Source organism: Martes martes (genome assembly GCF_963455335.1).
Source record: "Martes martes genome assembly, chromosome: 4".
Classification (NCBI taxonomy): domain Eukaryota; kingdom Metazoa; phylum Chordata; class Mammalia; order Carnivora; family Mustelidae; genus Martes; species Martes martes.
In genome coordinates this window covers 179,427,096-179,445,975 of record NC_137891.1, presented here as the reverse complement: position 1 = coordinate 179,445,975, position 18,880 = coordinate 179,427,096, and the positions used below count along the sequence as shown (strand labels likewise).

The 18,880-nt window shown below is 51.2% G+C and overlaps 1 protein-coding gene across 1 annotated transcript in view; it reads left to right on the top strand.

Annotated features, from left to right (window-relative positions):
* Positions 1 to 18,880, top strand: part of PADI1 (peptidyl arginine deiminase 1) — a gene marked incomplete at its 5' end in the record, with an annotated part of 41,194 nt that overhangs the window by 5,792 nt on the left and 16,522 nt on the right. Inside the window, 5 exons of the mRNA XM_080801317.1 lie at positions 13,620 to 13,800; positions 14,989 to 15,061; positions 15,709 to 15,770; positions 17,113 to 17,230; positions 17,363 to 17,488. Coding sequence (XP_080657443.1) covers positions 13,620 to 13,800; positions 14,989 to 15,061; positions 15,709 to 15,770; positions 17,113 to 17,230; positions 17,363 to 17,488 — 560 coding nt within the window. The remainder of the gene's footprint in view (positions 1 to 13,619; positions 13,801 to 14,988; positions 15,062 to 15,708; positions 15,771 to 17,112; positions 17,231 to 17,362; positions 17,489 to 18,880) is intronic.

Below are 18,880 nucleotides of genomic sequence, written 5' to 3'. Positions count from 1 at the left end.
TCACACAGGAGCTGAGATTTGAGCTCAGGTCTACCTGATCCCAAATGCCATGAGTTCAACCCCCAAACACCTCAAGGTCTGGGAATCTTCTGTGTTGCTTGTCAGTTCAAGGGGAGGCGTGAGATCAAGGTAGAGGCTGAACTTTGGAGTCTGTCCCAAGTGGGGTCAAATCCTGGCTCTGCCACTGTGTCCCTGTGTGTGATCTCCCTTTGAATTTCAGTCCATCTTCTATAATGGGGAGAGGAATCCTGACTTCCCCACTCAGCAGGCAGAGGTCAAGGGGATGGTATTAGAATGGAATACCAGTGCGGTGCAGACCATGGTGTACCTGCCCCGTGGGGACCCATGAGGGCAGGCCGGGGTGACTCACCCGTGCCCTCCCCGTGCCTGGCGTGGTGCCTGATGCCCAGCAGGTCCCCAGGGAATGCGTGTTGAGGTAGGGCAGCCAGCAGCACTAACTGGGAGCTCCCTGGGCCCCTGGGCAGCTGCTCTCCTTTAGGACTGGAGCCTGGAGGAGGCTGCCCAGCTCTCTGGGACCGTCGGCTATGGTAGGTCTTGGCACCCAGCAGAAGCATCCACGGGGCTGGCTGTACCAGAGAGGACTTGCTGGGTCCTGCTGGCTGGCGCTATGTCATTTCTTGTGGCTTCGGTCCAGAAAACTTCAAGTCCAGAGCATCTGGAAGGTGGCACCTTGGGGGCACCCAGGGGGCAGGTGTTTGGGCAGGTGTGAGGGCGGCTGTAGGCTTGGCTGGCCCCGTTTGCTCAAGAGCTGCCCACTGGCTCGCTCCTCAGCCTTTCCATCCAATTCGGCATTATTCTCCTGCCTTTGCCTCTCCCCAGCACGGTGCCCTGGGCAGCCCTCCAGAGCACACTTGTCCTTTGCCACCATGCCCCCATCCCCACGACCCAGCTGGAGGCTAGGTCAGCACCATTCTGCCCTCCCTGCCCAGGCCCTAGGCTGGGAAGAGGGACCCCAAACCCCTCAACTCTATCCTCTGGGGGGCTGGTGACATCCAAGCAGCAGGTATGATGAAGGGCACGGGAGGGACTTCTCCAAGACTGTTGTGTTTCTCCTCTCCTTAGAGACCAGTGGTAAGTTTCTGAGTAGTTGAGGTAAGGTGTGGCCTGCTGAACCCCAGTAGGAGGAAGCTTCTGGGAAGGTGCAGCCGAGCAAAAGGAAAAGCTTTCTAATTACCTGAGCTGTCAAAGCACAAAGGGATGTGTGGTCGTGAGCTGTCTGGCCCAGGAAGAGTTCAAACACAGAGCCCTGCGATGGGCAGGAGGCAGGCCAAGATGATCTCTGAGACCTTTCTCTGACCCAGGGCCTGCAGATACTCCACAGACTTATTGTTTTGGGGGAAGCAGGAGCCAGGAGGTCATGGGCGCTGTCCTCTTGGCCTGCACCAGCCCCACTCCTGCAAAATTCACGTGGTTGTGTGGGGAAGAGGGGGCATGGCTTTCCTGACTCGTTGCCCCACACACGGCCTTGGGTTCCACACCAACCCCCCACCCCCAATCCCAAGGAATCGTGTTGAGGAGCTTGTGTTGCAAAGTTTCAATTTCCTTTTTCCTTCCTACGTCTTCCCCAACTAACTCACCCTTCCAGTCCCCCTGGGGGCATGCTCAGGGAACACATGATCATTTTCATGTCAATCAGCACAGCCTTTGATGGGAGATAAACCTGCTGCTCCCTCCTCCCTTTGCCAGCTGTGTGACCCTAGGAAGGTTACTTAACCTCTCTGAGATTTCTTCATGGGCTAGATGAGGACAGCAACACATACCTGGGAGGGTAGTTGTGAGTGCAGATGACATCATGGGTGTCAAAACCTGAGCAGGTGCCTGGCACATGGTAGGTGCTGGGAAAAGCCACCCCAGCGTCCTCCTCCCCACTATTACCTGCGGAACACGCTGTCCTTCTGCTTCATCAGGTGGCTGGGAACTACCTGTTGACTTGAAATTCCCCATCTCACCATTGGGGAAAACCTCCTGTGAGGTTTTCTAAGAATTGACTCTCTTCTCCTCGCAGCCTCTTTCTGAACCTGGTGCATACCAGCTTTGGGGTGCAGGGATGAACACGGGTCAGGCAGTCTGCGGCTCTGGGGGACACAGATGGACTGTGACAGGGCCCCAGGGAAGGTCTGAACCCATGCTATGGGAACACAGGGGAAAGGACACAGGGAGCTGGCCCTCCTGGGCTGGGCTATTTGGGGGGCTCTGGGCTGAGTGATAGTAATGGTGGCAGTGGCACCTAATGCCTTTTAAGCACCTACTGTATGCCAAGCACTTTAAATGCATCATCTGCTGGAATCCCCCCCACAGCCCTAGGAAGTAGCTCTTTGGATTGTACCCATTTCACAGAGGAGGGAAACAGAGGCTCAGAGCAGGTCAGCGACCGGGTTTGGGCCCACACTCTGCACAGAACCCACACTTCCCTCCACAGAGATGGTATCTGGAGTGGGTCTTCAAGAATACAGATTTCTCCTCGCCCAACCCCTTCCTCACCCCGCACCCCTGCAGAGGTGGGAGAAGGGCCCCAGCTCATCGCCGTCAGCGTGAACATGATGATAAAGACACAATGCTGACACGTGTGGTAATGACTTACACCCTCTCGTCTGACGGGTGCTTTCAAGACCGTTATTTCATCTGCCTGTGAGTCTGGGTTGGGTCTGGGGGCTGCTCTGTGAGACTCTGCTGTAGGGCAGCCGGCCGGCAGATGTCACCTAGAGGCTTCTACCGAGCCGCCCTCAACCTCCTACCCCTGCTGGTTACACCCCCCAAGAGCAGCCCTTCATCCACGGCCCCAGCCACAGACCCGGGAGCCTGAGAGATGAGGAAAAGCAGGGTGGACCCCCTCTTCGAGGCCTGGGCATGGTCCAGGGGAGGACGCCAAGCGAATGAGGCTCTGAGATAGTGAGGGCCTCTTGGGCATAACCTGCCAAACGTGGGCACCGGCGGGAAGCAACGGCCCCCTACCTTTCCCTCCCGGTCTGCAAAGCTCCTGCTTGGGAGAGCCTCGGCTCTTTTGCACCTTTTCCACCCCGAGAGGCAGCCCGAGGGAAACCACCTAGATGGGGGTGATGGAACAGGGGAGGCAGTGGGGGCCAGAGGGCAGGTGAGACCGGCAGAGGGTGGAGGCGGCGGCCCTGGGGGTCAGCCCGGCCCATCGTGGTCCTCCTGCACGTCATCACCTCTCCTTGAGGCTTGGCCTTGGAGGGACTGTCCTGGCACCTGCCAGGTAGAAAGAAGCCGAGAGCGGACTCCCAGCACCCCAGAGGCAGCAGCGGCTGAGTAAGGTGGGGGGCAAGAAGCAGGCTGGGCTTGGAAGGGCTGGACAGCCCCAGAGCCTCTGTTCCCGCTCTTTCCCCCTCTTCTTTTACCACCGTCGTTGTTATTACTGTTACTGTTATTTCTTACCCCAAATAGGGAGTTGCATGCCAGGGCTATGACTTGGAAATTTTGCCCAAAGCTGGGGATCGGCTCCATAGAACCCCACTCCCCTTGACAGGGCTATGTCTGGCGATGGCAGTCCCTGGCTGGGCGGGGCATGTGTCTCCCAGGAGCTGGGAACCTTTCTGCCACCAGCTGGGGCTCATGCCTGCTTGCTTTTGGGATGTGTGGGGAAAGACTCTGGGACCCGGCAGGTTGGATTCAAGTCCAGCAGGGCCACATGCCAGCTGGGCAGTCCTGGGTTTCTGGGTTTCCCTGTCCTCATCCATAACACAAAGGTTTACTGTGCTCCTGGTCCGTGCTAGACACTGAGCTGGGCGCTCAGGTGACAGTAGGTTTAGAGAGAGTAAAGTGGAAAAAGTGCCTGCATTCTAGAGGGAGAAACAGGGGGGACAGGCAATAAGCAAATATGTCAAAATAAGCAGAATATGTCAGGGGGAAATGAAGCTGGCTCACGGTGTTAGAGAGTGTGGTGTTCATGGTGTCTTCCTATCACACTGTCCTAAACTGGGCAGGGAAGAACTTTCTGAGAAGGAAATGAGGGGTGAGGACCCAGCAGATATCTGTGAGCTGACCATCCTGAGCAAGAACTGCAGGTGCAAAGGGCCTGAGGTAGGAGTGAGATGAGCGTGCTAGAGGGAGAGCAAGGAGCTGAATCTGGGAAAAGGGGGAAAGGGAAGCCACCTGGTCAGGAAGCCAGTTTGACTCTGTGGAAGGGTTACATGCAGGAGGGACACCAGAGGGTTTTTTTTGTTTGTTTGTTTTAAATAAAGAGGACGCTTTTGCAGATAGATCCAGAACAGACTGAGGGCAACAGGAGAGGAGGCAGGAGACCAGCTTTTTGTAAAAATTCATGTGAAAGTGATTGGTGATCTGCTCTGGGGTGTTAGCTATTGGCAAGGTGAGAGTGTCTGCCCCAGGCATGACATGAAGGTGGAGTCCTTAGGGTTTGCTGGGCCGCTGGGTGCAAGGGAGGGAGGGGACCCCAGGGTGAACCCAAGGATGGAGAGGCAGGGGAAGTTCTTGGGCAGGTCTGGACGGGGCAGGGGTGGGGAGGTAGGAGTTTGATTTTGGACACTGTAAATTTATTTATTTATTTATATATTTATTTACATTATTGTTTTTAGAGTCGAACTTCTTTTAAAAAAATTATTCCAGCATAGTTAACGTACAGTGTTACACTGGTTTCAGGTACACAATATAGTGATTCAACAATTCTATACATTAACCAGTGCTCATCATGGAAGTGTACTCATTAGTGTGTGTGTATATATATATATACACACATGTATATAAAATATATATATTTATGTATATAAAATATTTATATTTATATATATAAAATATTTATATTTATATATAAAACACACATCTTTTTTATCCATTTATCTATCAATGGACACTTGGGCTGCTTCCATAATTTGGCTGTTGTCGGTAAGCAGCAGTAAACTTAGGGATGCATATATCTTTTTAAATTAGTGTTTTTGTGTGGCTCGGGTAAACACTCAGTAGGGGAATTATTGGATCATAGGGTAGTTCTACAGTTAATTTTTTGAGGACCCTCTGTACTGTTTTCCAGAGTGGCTCCATTCTAGAGGGAGAAACAGGGAGGACAGGCAATTCCCACCAACAGTGTGTGAAGATTCCTTTTTCTCCACATCCTCGCCGACACTTGTTGTTTCTTGGGTTTTTGGTTTTAGCCATTCTGACAGGGGTGAGGTGATGTCTCATTGTGGTTCTGATGTTGAGCACCTTTTCATGTGTCTGTTGGCCATCTGGATGTCTTCTTTGGAGAAATGTCTGTTCATGTCTTCTTCCCATTTTTAAAATTTGTTTTTTGTGGGGTTTGAGTTGTATCCGTTCTTTATATAGTTTGGATATTAACCCTTTATTGGACATGTCACTTGCAAATATCTTCTCCCATCCCGTAGGTTGCCTTTTAGTTCTGTTGATTGGTTCCTTCACTGTGCAGATGCTTTCTATTTTGATGTAGTCCCCATAATTCACTTTTGCTTCTGTTTCCCTTGCCTCAAGAGACATATCTAGAAAAATGTTGCCACGGCGGATGTCAGAGAGATTACTGCCTATACTCTCAAAATGAATTAAGGACCTAAATGTGAGACCTTTTTATGGTTTCAGGTCTCACATTTAGGTCCTTAATTCATTTTGAGTTTATTCTTGTATATGGTACAAGTAGTCCGGTTTCATTCTTTAGCATGTAGCTATCCCGTTTTCCCAATACCATTTGTTGAAGACACTGTCTTTTTCGCAATGGATATTCTTGCTTCCTTTGTTGGAGATTAATTGACCATATAATTGTGGGTTTATTCCTGTGTTCTCTACTCTTTTCCATTGGTCTATGTATCTATTTTTGTGCCAGGAGCGTACTGTTTTGATTACTATAGGTTGGTAGCATATCCTGACATCTGAAATTGCGATATCTCCAGTTTTGTCCTTCTTTTTCAAGATTGCTTTGGCTTTTCAGGGTCTGTTGTATCCATACAAATTTTAGGATTCTTTGTTATAATTCTGTGAAAAATGCTGTTGGTATTTGTTAGAGTTTGCATTAAATCTGTAGACTGCTTTGGGTAGTATGAACATTTTAACAGTATTTGTTCTTCTAATCCATGAGCATGGAACATCTTTCTATCTGTTTGTGTCATTTTCGATTTCTTTCATGTTTTATAGTTTTTAGCATACAAGTCTTTCACCTCCTTGGTTAAGTTTATTCCTAGATATTTTATTATTTATGGTGCAATTGTAAATGGGATTATTTTCTTACTGCTACTTCATTTTTAGTGTATAGAACTGCAACAGATTTCTGTACATTGATTTTGTATCCTGGGATACAGTTCATTTCCTGTGATACTGAATTCACTTATCAGTTCTAGTAGTTTCTTTAGGGTTTTCTATATATAGTATCGTGTCATCTGCAAACAGGGAGAGTTTTATTTCTTCTTTACCAATTTGGATGCCTTTTACTTCTTTTTCTTGTCTGATTGCTGTGGCTGTGACTTCCAGGACTATGTTGAATAAAATCACGAAAGTGGACATCTGTATCTTGTTCCTGATCTTAGGGGAAGAGCTCTCAGTTTTTTACCATTGAATATGATGTGTTGTTTTTATTTAAGGCCTTTATTATGTTGAAGTGTGTTCCTCTGAACCTACTTTGTTGAGGATTTTTATCATAAAGGGATGTTGTACTTTGTTGAACGCTTTTCCTGCATCTACTGAAATGATCATATGGTTTTATCCTTCCTCTTGTTGATGTGATATATCATGATGATTGATTTGTGAATATTAAACCACCCTTGTATCCCAGGAATAAATGCCACTTGATCACAGTGCATGATTTTTTTAAATAGATTGTTAGATTCAGTTTGCTAATATTTTGTTGAGGATTTTTGTATCCGTGTTTATGAGAGCTATTGGCCTGTAGTTCTCTCTCTCTCTCTCTCTCTCTCTCTCTCTAGTGTCTTTATCTGGTTTTGATATCATGGTCATGCTGGCCTCATAGAATGAATTTGGAAGCTTTCCTCTTCTGTTTTTTGGAATAGTTTGAGAAGAATAGGTATTAACTCTTCTTTAAACATTTGGTAGAATTCACCTGTGAAGCCATCTGGTCCTGGACTTTTCTTTGTTGGGAGTTTTTTGATTACTGATTCAATTTTATTGCTGGTAATCAGTCTGTTCAAGTTTTCTATTTCTCTCTGATTCAGCTTTGGTAGGTATATGTTTCTAGGAATTTATCCATTTCTTCTAGGCTGTCCAATTTGTTGGCATGTGATTTTTCATTATTATTCTCTTACAATCCTTTGTATTTCTGTTGGGTCCGTTGTTATTTCTCCTCTTTCATTTCTGATTTTGTTTATTTGCATCCCCTCTCTCTCTCTCTCTCTCTCTCAGAGTCTGGTTAGAGGTATATCAATTTTGTTGATCTTTTTATTTTTTTATTTTTATTTTTTTAAAAGATTTTATTTATTTAATTGACAGACAGAGATCACAAGTAGGCAGAGAGGAAGGGAAGCAGGCTCTCTGCTCAGCAGAGAGCCTGACGTGGGGCTCGATCCCAGGACTCTGAGATCATGACCTGAGCTGAAGACAGAGACTTAACCCACTGAGCCACTCAGGCACCCCTTGTTGATCTTTTTAAAGAACCAGCTCCTGGTTTCATTGATCTGTTCTATTTGTTTTTTTGTTTGGTTGTTTGTTTGTTTTTATTTCATTTATTTCTGCTCTGATCTTTATCATTTCCTTCCTTATACTGGTTTTGAGTTTTGTTTGTTGTTCTTTTTCTAGCCCCTTTAGGTGTAAGATTAGGTTGTTTGAGATTTTCTTTCTTCTTGTGCTAGGACTGTATTGGCATAAACTGCCCTCTTAGAATAGCTTTTGCTGCATCCCAAAGATTTTGGACCATTTCATTTTCATTTGTCTCCATGTACTTTTAAATTTCCTCTTTGATTTCTTGTTTCATTAATTGAAACATTCATTGTTTAGAGTGGCATGTTATTTAACTTCCATGTATTTGTATACTTTCCAGATTTTTTCTCGTGGTTGAATTCTAATTTCATAGTGTTATAGTCAGAAAAGATGCATGGTATGACTTCAGTATTTTTGAATTTGTTGAGACTTGTTTTGTGGCCTAATATGTGATCTATTCTGGAGAATGTTCTGTGTGCACTTGAAAAGAACATATAGTCTGCTTAGGGTGGAATGTTGAATATATCTGTTATTTCTATCTGGTCCAGTGTGTCATTCAAAGCCACTGTTTCCTTGTTGATTTTCTGTTTGGATGATCTATCCATTGCTATAAGTGCGATGTTAAAGTTCCCTACAATCATTGTATTACTATCAATTACTTCCTTTATGTTTGTTATTAGCTGCTTTATGTATTTGGGTGCTCCCATGCTGGGTGCATAAATATTTACAATTGTTATATCTTCTTATTGGATTGTTTCCTTTACGATTCTATATGGACATGTTACATTTAAAGTGCCTGTTAGACATCCATGGGAGATGTTCAAAAAGCAATTAGCTGTAAGGGTCTGGAGATGAAAAGTAGGGGTTCTATGCATATCATCATGGCAGGTGGAGATCATCAAGGTGGTGAATGTCACCAGACAATAGGACTGATCACTAAGCCCTGGAGCCGGGTGGGCTGGAGCCAGCTGGGACATCCTCACAGGAGTGCCTATGAGGTCACCCTGCCGGTTGCTGAGTTCTATTCCAACTATGCATTCTGGAATGGAGGGGGTAAAAATCACAGAATGGGAGCTAGACCTGAGCAAAACCCATTGGCCACCTGACCACTGAAAACCTGTACTCTGACTGGCAGGTAGCCATGACATGTGCATCTCCTGGAATTAGCCTCAGTTCAGAGCCAGTGTCCAATAAAGCTGGAAAAGTCTGATCATTTCCTTTTCCCTAGTGTACAGTCACCTGGTTAAAGGCTGTGAATTCCTCTGGAGAAGCCTGGGAGAGAGGGGAATAGTACCCATTTTTAGCAGTACAGGAGGGACCTTCCCCAAGAGGACCTGATTGTCCATTTTTTAGGAAGTTTATGAGCCTATTGGCAAACACAGCCATAATAGTATTTATTTATTTTTTTAATTTTAAAAATATTCATTCATTGGGGCCCCTGGGTGGCTCAGTGGGTTAAAGCCTCTGCCTTCGGCTCAGGTCATGATCCCAGGGTCCTGGGATTGAGCCCCACATCGGGCTCTCTGCTTAGCAGGGAGCCTGCTTCCTCCTCTCTCTCTCTTTCTGCCGGCCTCTCTGCCTACTTGTGATCTCTATCTGTCAAATAAATAAATAAAATCTTTAAAAAATATTCATTTATTTTTGAAAGAAAGAGAGAAGAGAGAGAGAGAGAGAGAGCACGCACATGTGTGCACACATGTAAGGGGACGGGGGAAAGGGGGAGAGAGTCTCATGCAGACTCCACACTGAGTGTGGAGCCCTATGGAGGGCTCAATCTCACGATCTTGAGATCATGATCTGAACCAAAACCAAGAGTTGGTCGCTCAGCTGACAGTGTCACCCAGGTATCCCGCCATGACAGTATTTAAAATTAAATTCTATATGCTTACAAGTAAATAAGTTATATTTAAAACAAAGATGGTAATCAAAATTATCTCCACTTCCTTAATATTTTGTTATACTCTACCAAGATCTATGCTCTATGATCATTTACCTCTGTCTGATAGAAATAGTTATGTAGGGGATGCCACTGTGCATTTCTTTGCAACTCTTGAGTTCAAGGATGTTGCATTGGTAACTTGATATTGGCCATGGTGGAAGTCTCTGGGCCATGGAAATTGGCAAAGTCTACAAATCAGACCTCCACTTACAGTTTTACTGATGAAGAAAAGGAGATTAATGCAGATTAAATTTAAAAGCGTGTTACATTGTGATTAGCACAAGAAGGAGGGAGGTGTTTGTCCGGCATTCACTGGCTCAGCAAATTGGTTGTTCATCTCACCGATGGAGTGAGGTTTATCTCCACGGCTTCGCTTTCATTTTATTCTTTAACACAAATGAAAATATCCATCCGCGTTTATGTCACGTATCAAATTTCATGACAACAAATTTATTGGGGAAAGAAAGAGCAGATTGGGAGGCAACTGCATTTGCAGAGTTATGGTTGAATGGCCAGCATGGTTTGGCTGTGGTTTTGAGAGGCATTCTGTAAGAATTGAAGGGATTTATGGGATTTCCGAGTAATTTTATAAAGAAGAGTAACATACAGTATACTATTGTTAGTATGCTGAGTGCTGCACAGCCTTTGTATCAGTAAAATTCATCATCAACTTAACTATGTGCTCTGCCCAGAGCTGCTGGTGGTTTGGGGGGCAGCCTGCTGCTGCCTGGGGTACGCTGCAGTTAGGAGGACAGAGCAGCGAAGGAGAAGTCAGGTGGAGGAGAGGAGAGCCGTGTGCCCCAGAAGTCAAGTGGAAAGTGTTTTAGGGAGGACAGCCGATCATCTGGGTCAGATGCCCCTGACGGCTCTCTAGAGGAAGAAGAGAAGGGATCTCTCTCTGGATTTGGCACCGAAGCAATTTCAATGGCATGGCGGGGAGGAGAGCCTGACTGGTGACAGGTTGCAGGGACAACAGGGAGACAGGACTGGGCAGCCAGCACGCCAACTCCTGAGGGTATTTTCCTGTAAAGGAAAGGAGCGGAAGAGACGAAGGTGTGGGTGTCTGAGCTGTCACCTCCCACCACCTCTCTACCTCAGGCAGATGGGTCATAGGCAAGAAACAGAGGCAGAAATTCAGGGCTGCCCAGTCTTGTCCCTGGTTCATTCTGATGCTGCACACCAGTTCCTCTTGGATGTCAGAATGCACAGCCCAGACGCCAAAGCCTGGACCCAGGGCTCCGAGTTGGGGCCCTTGCTTAGACCAAAGACCTGCCCCCAGTGCCCAGGAGAGGGAGCCACAATGGGCCGGATACCCTATCCCCTTCCTCCTGGGCCCTCCGGCCCCTAGAAATGTTGTCAGGCTGTGGGCAGTGGCAATGAATCTGGGTGGGACACCGTCAGCTGGGGGGGGGGGGGCGGGGAGGTGCACTGCAGAGTGGGGAGGGAGGGGCTTCCTGGAGGCTGGGGCGGTGCTTAGAGGGTCTGATGGAGGGGAAGGTGTGCAGAGGAGTGGAGAGGCGCTAGGGAGTGACCTCGAGGCGGGCTAGGGACTCTGAGCCTGTGAAGGGAAGAGAGACCAGGAAGGCCGGGGCTGCAGAGAGGGGATAAAGATGTCTCTACCTCAGGGGTTGCCGGTCCCGGTGGAGCTGGGGGCGCAGTGGGGTTGGCATGTTAGAGGACTGAGCCGGCAGGTTGGCAGGTGGTATCGCTGGGCTGCTGATAGGGGAGTGTGTGGGGGGTGTAGTTCTTGGTAATGACAAAGTCTGGGGTCTGCCCTGGGGGCGGGTGGCTGAGGCTGGGTGGAGGCCAGGATCTTTGGGAGGGGAGGCCCGATGCTGAGGCCTGAGGGGCTGCCCCATCACCCATGGGGCTGCAGCGCTGGCGTTGGTGGCAGGAGCCGGCCCCCTCCAGGAATGAAGGCAGAGTGACAGTGATGTGGCAGTGACCAGGAGGAGGGGGACTCCTGCCCACCTCTGGGCCCGGGGGTAGGGGAAGTGAGGGGGGAGTGGACACCATTGAGAGGGCTGCAGGGGGTCTCCTTCCTGCTGTGGGAAACAGGTTTCTGTGGCAGTATGGAGGTCAAGGACACACTCCGGGATGTGGCTGAGGCCACCGTGCAGGTGATGGTGTGTGGGATTGCCCGGGAGTGGGGTGGATGGGATATGGGGTCAGATTAGAGGACAAGTGTCTGGGGTACTTGGGTTTCTATGGTAAATGATTAGAAAAGGACAAAGGGCATGCAGGATGGGGTTTCCTGAAGGTACCACGGGGCCACGAGTGTGGGCTGGCGAGGGTGGGCCTTGCCAGCAGCCTGCAGGGCCCCAGGGCCCTTCTCCACCCCAGCTGCATCTGTAGAGTGAGAAGAGCGAAAACTACCTTGCTGAGCATCAGAGGGCCAAGCGCTGAGTAGGACTTGGGGTTGTTGTAACCATGATCGCTGTCACCATTGTCATGGGAGGCAGTTTGAGGGCACCGGTAATCCCGGTGGAGAGGGGGGTCTGGTTTCTCCAGAGGGTTTACTATCTGGGTGGGTTCTCAGGGGTCCGGGAAAGGATAGAGGCAGGAGGATACATTAAAGGACCCCTCTGGCTCTGGATCTTTGCAGTCAGGTAGATGTCTAGTGAGTGGACGTGACCTTAAGTGGCAGCCTTGAGGCTGATGGCTCCGTCCCGGGGAAGGACAGGGGAGAGCCCTGACATGCAGGGGAGGGAGAAGCACTGACAGGTAGTGCTGTGGTCCGACATACCCCTCTAGGGTATGAGCTCCACCTGCCAAGCCTAGGGTCATAGCAGAGTGAGAGAGATAGAGAAGAGGGGGAGAGGTGGGGGGCAAGGTGAAGCATTAAATGGAGTGATGGGGGGCTCACTGAGAGGGACAGCTGGATGACTCAGTCGTTAAGGATCTGCCTTTGGTTCAGGTCATGATCCCAGGGTCCTGGAATCAAACCCCACATTGGGGTCCATGCTCGGCGGGAGCCTGCTTCTCCCTCTCCTACTCCCTCTGCTCGTGTTCCCTCTCTCCCTGTCTCTCTGTCAAATAAATAAAATTTTAAAAAAATACTGGAGGGGAGAAAAGCCCGTACTTAAAAAGAGAGAGAGAGAGAAGGTGACATTTAAGCAGAGCCTTAAAGAGGGTAGGGGAGTGAGCCTTGTGGACACCTGGGGGAAGAGCTTCTATACAGAAGGAACAGCCAGTACAAAGGCCCTGAGCTAGGACCGATTGGCAGCTTCATAGAACAGCCCGAAGCTCAGTGTGGCAGGAGTAGAGTGGGCCAGGGGAGCATCGTGGGGAGGAGAGGTCAGGGAGGTGGCAGGGGTCAGATTACTGGGGGCCTTGTAAGCCACTGTGAGGACTTTACCTGTTACTGAGTGTGACAGGAACCACTGCTTTGGGGCAAAGGAATGACACAATCTGCCTAAGTGTGCCGTGTGCGGAAGAGACTGGAGGGGGGCACAAGTGGGTCCAGGGAGGCCAGTGAGGAGGCTGCCCCACCATCAGGTAGTGGGGGGGCGTGGTGAGAGGCAGAATACCCAGTGGGTTTCCTCTTGGGTTGGAGAATTTGGAAGTATCAGCACGGGAAGCTTTGGGGTGGGGTGGGAGGTTGTGCCGGGGTTTGCTGTCTCTGCTCTCTGGAACCTCGGGGATCGCTCTTAGAGGCAGGGTGTGTTAAATGCCATGGTTTGGGCCCATGCCCTGCTCCCTTGTGTCTGTCTTGGGTCCTGGGTTCCACAGGAGGTCCGCCAAAGGGGCCCTGCCACTAGAGCAAAGCCCCATGTTACAGATGGGGAGACTGAGGCCAGAGGACAAGATGAGGTGCCCAGGGTGGGTCACATGGGAATCAGTGGAGAGCTGGGTTGGAGCCCAGGCTGCCTGGTGCCCAGTCGGGCTGGTCTCCTGGCCAGTGGCAGTCCCCTGCCACTCCCCAGTCCAGCTGTTAGGGGGCGCTGTTTATATAGCTTGGCGACCCGAGCCTGCCACCCTGCTGTGGTCTCTCCTGAGCCCCCCGGAGACTCACCTTTCTCCTTTCTGTCAGTGATGTGCCCAAGGGGGCGGAGACCTTCGGCGTCTCTGGGAGCCCCGGAGTGGAGGTCTTCGTGGTCTACGACCCAGCTCGGGTGACGGGGCCCACAGGCAAGTCCCGCTGGCCCCTGGACGTCAGTGTGGAGGTGACCATATCCGTGGACGCAGCCAGTAAGGACTTAAATGATCTCAAGGTAAGAGGCCACATCTCCATACAGGAGCCATGTTCCCCAACCCCCACCCAAGCATAACCCCATTCACACATCACCCTTACTCCACCAAACCCCATGGGGCTCAGACATCTGCCTCCATGCAGCACATCTCGATGCCACAGACACCCCGGACATGCATGTCCCCCCTCTCCCATGGCAGCCTCACCCATACACACACGAATGGATACGCCCATAAGAACAGTCTGCCTACTCGCCCCCTCCAATTCACAGGCACCCTCACATGAATCCCTGTGTTCACCCTACACACAGACCCCAAAATACGCCCTGTAGCAGGGAGGACTCGAGCGACAGCCCGGGCACACGCATACACATGTGTGTGGAGACACAGGTGCCCACCCAGATGTGCCCCTGTCCCCATATCCAAGGAAGGGGAAAGGCTTTGCTTTCATGGACAGCTCCCTCATCACTCACCCCCAGGAACCCTCCACACACACAGTGGCCCACTGGTTCACTGCCATGGCCCTTTCTCCCCTAAAGGCAGAGACCGTTGTAGCTGTTGAGAGCAGGAGTCCTGGAGCCTGCCATGGGCTCAAATCCTACCCGCTCTGCTTACAAGCCCCATGCCTGCAGGGAGGGCTGGGAGTGGCCTCGTTAGGAACGGGTCCAGTCTCCTGGGGCCATCTTGGGAGCTCACTGAGATGACCTGGGTAGAGCCCTTGGCATGGGATCTGGACCACGGGAAAAGCTCTGTGGCCACTGGCTCTTTTGGGGAGCGGGGGTGCAGGAGCGTGTGGCCATTGCTCCCATTTTACAGATGAAGGAACAGAAGACACATGGGCTGAGTAGCTGGCTCATGTCGATGGCGCCCGCCGTCCCTCCCCTCATTCTTCCTCTCTGACATCTCCATGGATTCCTGAGGGCCCAGCGGCTCCCCCTGGGACCCGCCCCACCCTCCTCAGGCCTCCTTGCTCCTCAACCCAGCCCTGGAGCCCGGGAGGCATCCACAGCCTCTCGAGCTGGGCAAGGCAGATCTGAGCCCAAGTCAGGAGCCCGGGAATCTTGGACCTTCAGCAGTGGGGAGCCTCTAGGGATGCCCAGGCCTCCCCTGCCTTGAAGCGGGACTGTTAAGGTGTCCCCCCACCACGCCCCCTGCCCCTGCCGTCTCTGAAGGGTGGCTGTACTCACTTAGGGCTGACGATGTCCCCGCAGGTGAAGGTGTCCTATTTCGGGCAGCATGAGGGTGGGGCCCTGGGCCACAGCGTGCTGTATCTCACCGGCGTCGGTAAGTACCGGCTCCTGGCTCCCGGGATGTCCCCCCGCCCCTCCGTGTTGCCCTCTGGAGGGTGTTAGTTGCCCCCTGAGGCCCAGCCCCAGGCCCTCTCCCTCGACCTCCAGGAGCTTCTTCAGAGACCTTTAGTTCACTCGGGGATGGAGACTCAGCAGTACTCAGGGCCACCAGAATCTAGAAACTGTCCATGGCCCACAGCTAGACCCACCCTAGGCCTCCTTCCTCCGGAGGCCACCTGTCACACCATTGGAACTCCAGGATTCCTCGCTAAACCTCAGGGAGCCGAGAGCCGCCTTCCGCCAGAGCCCTGGCCTCTGGTCCTGAGAACTGTGGATCCAGCACCGACAGCCTCAGGCCTCGTTCCCAATGGCCAGAGGCAGGGCCACCAAGAGCGAGCAATTCAGCATGCATAGACGGGCAATGAATTCAAGAGTCGGAGACCGGGTCCCTCCAACATCCAGAACCACAGGGGGTGGCCACGTGGCCTCTTGGGTGCTTGGTGTGGTCCCCAGAACAGGTCTTCCTGGGTCTCATGGGCAAAGGTTGCCTCGGCCTGGACCTCGTTGGCCAGGGGAGATGGGGGGGACCTCATTGGAGGCGGGATGTGTGAGCCTCTGGTGCCCCTCTCCACTCCTTTACAGACATCTCCCTCGATGTTGACACGCATCGCACGGGCAAGGTGAAGAGGAGCCACGGCGACAAGGTGACGCTCTCCTGGCTACCCTGGGCTGGCAGAGTTGACAGGCAAAACCAGGGGTGATGGATCCCAGGGTCTGTGGGATCCGACCATGTAGGGAACCCATCTGGAGGCTGCCAAGTTGGCCCAGGTGGGCGTAACTTGCACCGTGTGATCACTGTGCTGCGTGACTCCTGTGTGAGCCCTCTCTGAGTCTGTCTTGTGCCACTTAGGGATTGGAATTTGTTCTTTTGCTTGATCCATCTCTCTTTCCTTGGCTGTATTTGAACCTGAAACATGATAAGTGCTTCATAAAAGGTTGCTGAGGGACTGACTGAAGGCTGGGAGAAGGCAAGGCTTCTGATAGAGGAAGCTGGGTGGACAGCCTCAGCTGGATCCTGAGGAGTGAGGAGGAGGGTGGGGGGGTCCCAAGGCATTATGGGCATTCCAGATGGAAGTATCTGGAAACCATCCTGGAGGGGGTAGAAGTTGTAATTTGTAGGGAGAGGTCCTGGAGAGAAAGCATGGGCCCCAAGAACAAGCTTTGAGGACAAGAGGGGGTTAGGGAAGCCATGGATGGCTGTACAGGTTGTTCACTGCACAAGGTTGCTTGGCTAAGGTGGTGAGCGGGGGGAGGGGGGGCGGCTATGATACTAGTCATGTCTTGCGCCCTGCCATAGGGCAGCATTTACCAGGAAAGGTGGACAGGTGTGTCATATAGGCTAGCAGTGGCCCTGTGGAGTCCCCCAGGTCTCCCAACTAGTTGAACCCCAGCTAGGGGACTGAGGCCTTCCTTTCCAGAGCCTTCCTTTCCATTTTCCAAAGCCTTCCTTTCCTCTTCTTTGAAATGAGGAAAGTGAGCCCTGCCTTGCAGGGTCTGGTAGGGATTAAGTGAAGGTGTATAAGGGAGAGCTGCGATCTGTGGCAGGGTTCCAGCCATCTTTCCCACCTTAGCTTGGACCTCCTTGCAGGACCTGTAGGACTGAGGGTAGATGCCAGGACCCGGAGAGCTGGGAGAGAGGCAGCCTCTGTCCCCCATGCAGGGCCAAAGCTCAGTGGGCTGGTGAAGGTCGTTTCTGAAACAGCCTTCCTCCTGAGGGAGTGACACTACCCTTCCTCCTCCAGTGCCATGGCTGGGTGGGGCCACCTTGTATGGTTGCATAGGTTGTTCACTGCACAGGTGTGGGGGTGGCTCTGGGTCTAGAGACCTGGAACTCCAGTCCCCAAATCTATGATTCTTCTTTATACCCTGAAGTAAACCCAGAAAACCAAAGTCTCCATGTTAACAAAACAACCCTAGCCAACTCCAGAGCCCCTTCCCCAGGCTCTCTGGGTCCCACTCACCCCAAAGCTTCTTGTTTTGCCACAGAAAACCTGGCGCTGGGGCCCCGAGGGCTATGGGGCTGTCCTGCTGGTGAACTGTGACCGGGACAGTATCACATCCAGAGGGCCTGACCTTACCAACAGCCAGCTGGCATCACTGGACGGTGTGTGATAGAAGGGTGTGTGGGGACGTCCAGGGCAGTGGCGTGGGGCAGTACAGGCTGGGGGAGGTGGGAGGAGGGTAGCCTGTCGGTGGGGTGCAGGGAGAGTTGTCTCAAGGGCGCCATTCTCTCCAGACCTACAGGACATGTCCCCCATGGTGCTGAGCTGTGATGGCCCAGACAGGCTCTTCGACAACCACAAGCTGGTCCTGAATGTGCCCTTCTCGGATTCCAAACGAGTGGGGGTCTTCTGTGCTAGGGGTGAGTGGCCTGCTGGGGTTGTTTTCCTCCCTGTTCTGCTTGTACTCTGCTTCCCAAACTCTTCTCTTATACACATCTCCCGTCCCCTGCAGCATCTTCTATACCTTCCTCTACCTCTGACCTACAGCCACCCCAGCAGCTCACAGCACATTACCTAAGAAGGGGGTTCGAAAATGAGTCCCATTTTATAGAGGAGGCCACTGAGGCTCAGGGGCAGGAATCCAGGGTCTCTAAGTCATATGACCAGGTTGGGGCAGGGGGAGCAGGCATTCGGACCCAGGTCTCTCAACTGCCCAAACCCCTCCTCTTTCCACCGCCCACCCCACTCCCTGGTCAGGCAGCACGGGCCGAGCTCTTGAAACACCACCAGCTCTGTGCAGGCTGGGTGAGGTGGGAGCGGGAACTAGCAAAGCTGAGAACCAGGCTCGCCCTTGGAACCTGGCTGTTCTGCCAGAGATTTTTATTAATCAAAATCTGTGGCTTAAAAAAAAAATACCCATCCTTAACCCTGAGCTGCCTTTACTCATTTTTATAAGTAGCAAGAGGCTTCTCCTGCTCCTTTGTTTCTTCCCCCCTTACATCCTTCTGTTCAGACTGACCCAGAACTTGTCCTGACCACCTGAGCCTGGCAGGAGCCAGAACTTTCCTCCTCGTGCACCCATGGTCAAAGTTTAGGCTGAGGGCCCTTCTTGGAAATGCTTACTGGGACACCAGAACATAAACAAAATCTCAATAAGTGAACAGATAACCTTTCCCCACTGTGAATAAGAGCTGGCCGGGGTGACCTTTCCAAGACAAGCCTCAGGGGAGGATGGAAGGGGTCAGCGCTGAACCACTACAGGCCAGGCGCTTTCAAAAAAAGAAATCGAGGTGAAATTCACGTAATAGGAAATTAACCATTTGAAAGTGGACAGCTTCCTGGCACTTAGTAGGTCCTTGATGCTGTGTGACCACCACCTCTATCTAGTAGCAAGACCGTTTCCTCACCCCCACATAAAGCCTCGTACTCGTCAGCGGCCACGCCCCATAGGCAACCCATAATCTGCTTTCCGGCTTTCTGTCCCTATGGATTTACCTGGTTCGGATACTTCCCTGCAAATAGGGTCATGCAATATGTGGCCTTCTGCGTCCGGCTTCTTTCAGCTCGCATACTATTTGCAGGGTTCGTGTACACTGTAGCACGCATCAGCCCCTCATTCCTTCTGATGGGTGAAAAAGGTTCCATTATATGGGCGCACTACTGTTTGTTTATCCATTCGTCGATGGACGTTTGGGTATTTTTCACCTTTTATGCCGGCGGCTTTTATCTTCTGATCTGAGTTAAAGCTTTACACTGACCTTATGAGATACCGTTGGCCCAGTTTTACAGATGAGGAATTGAGGCTCAGAGAG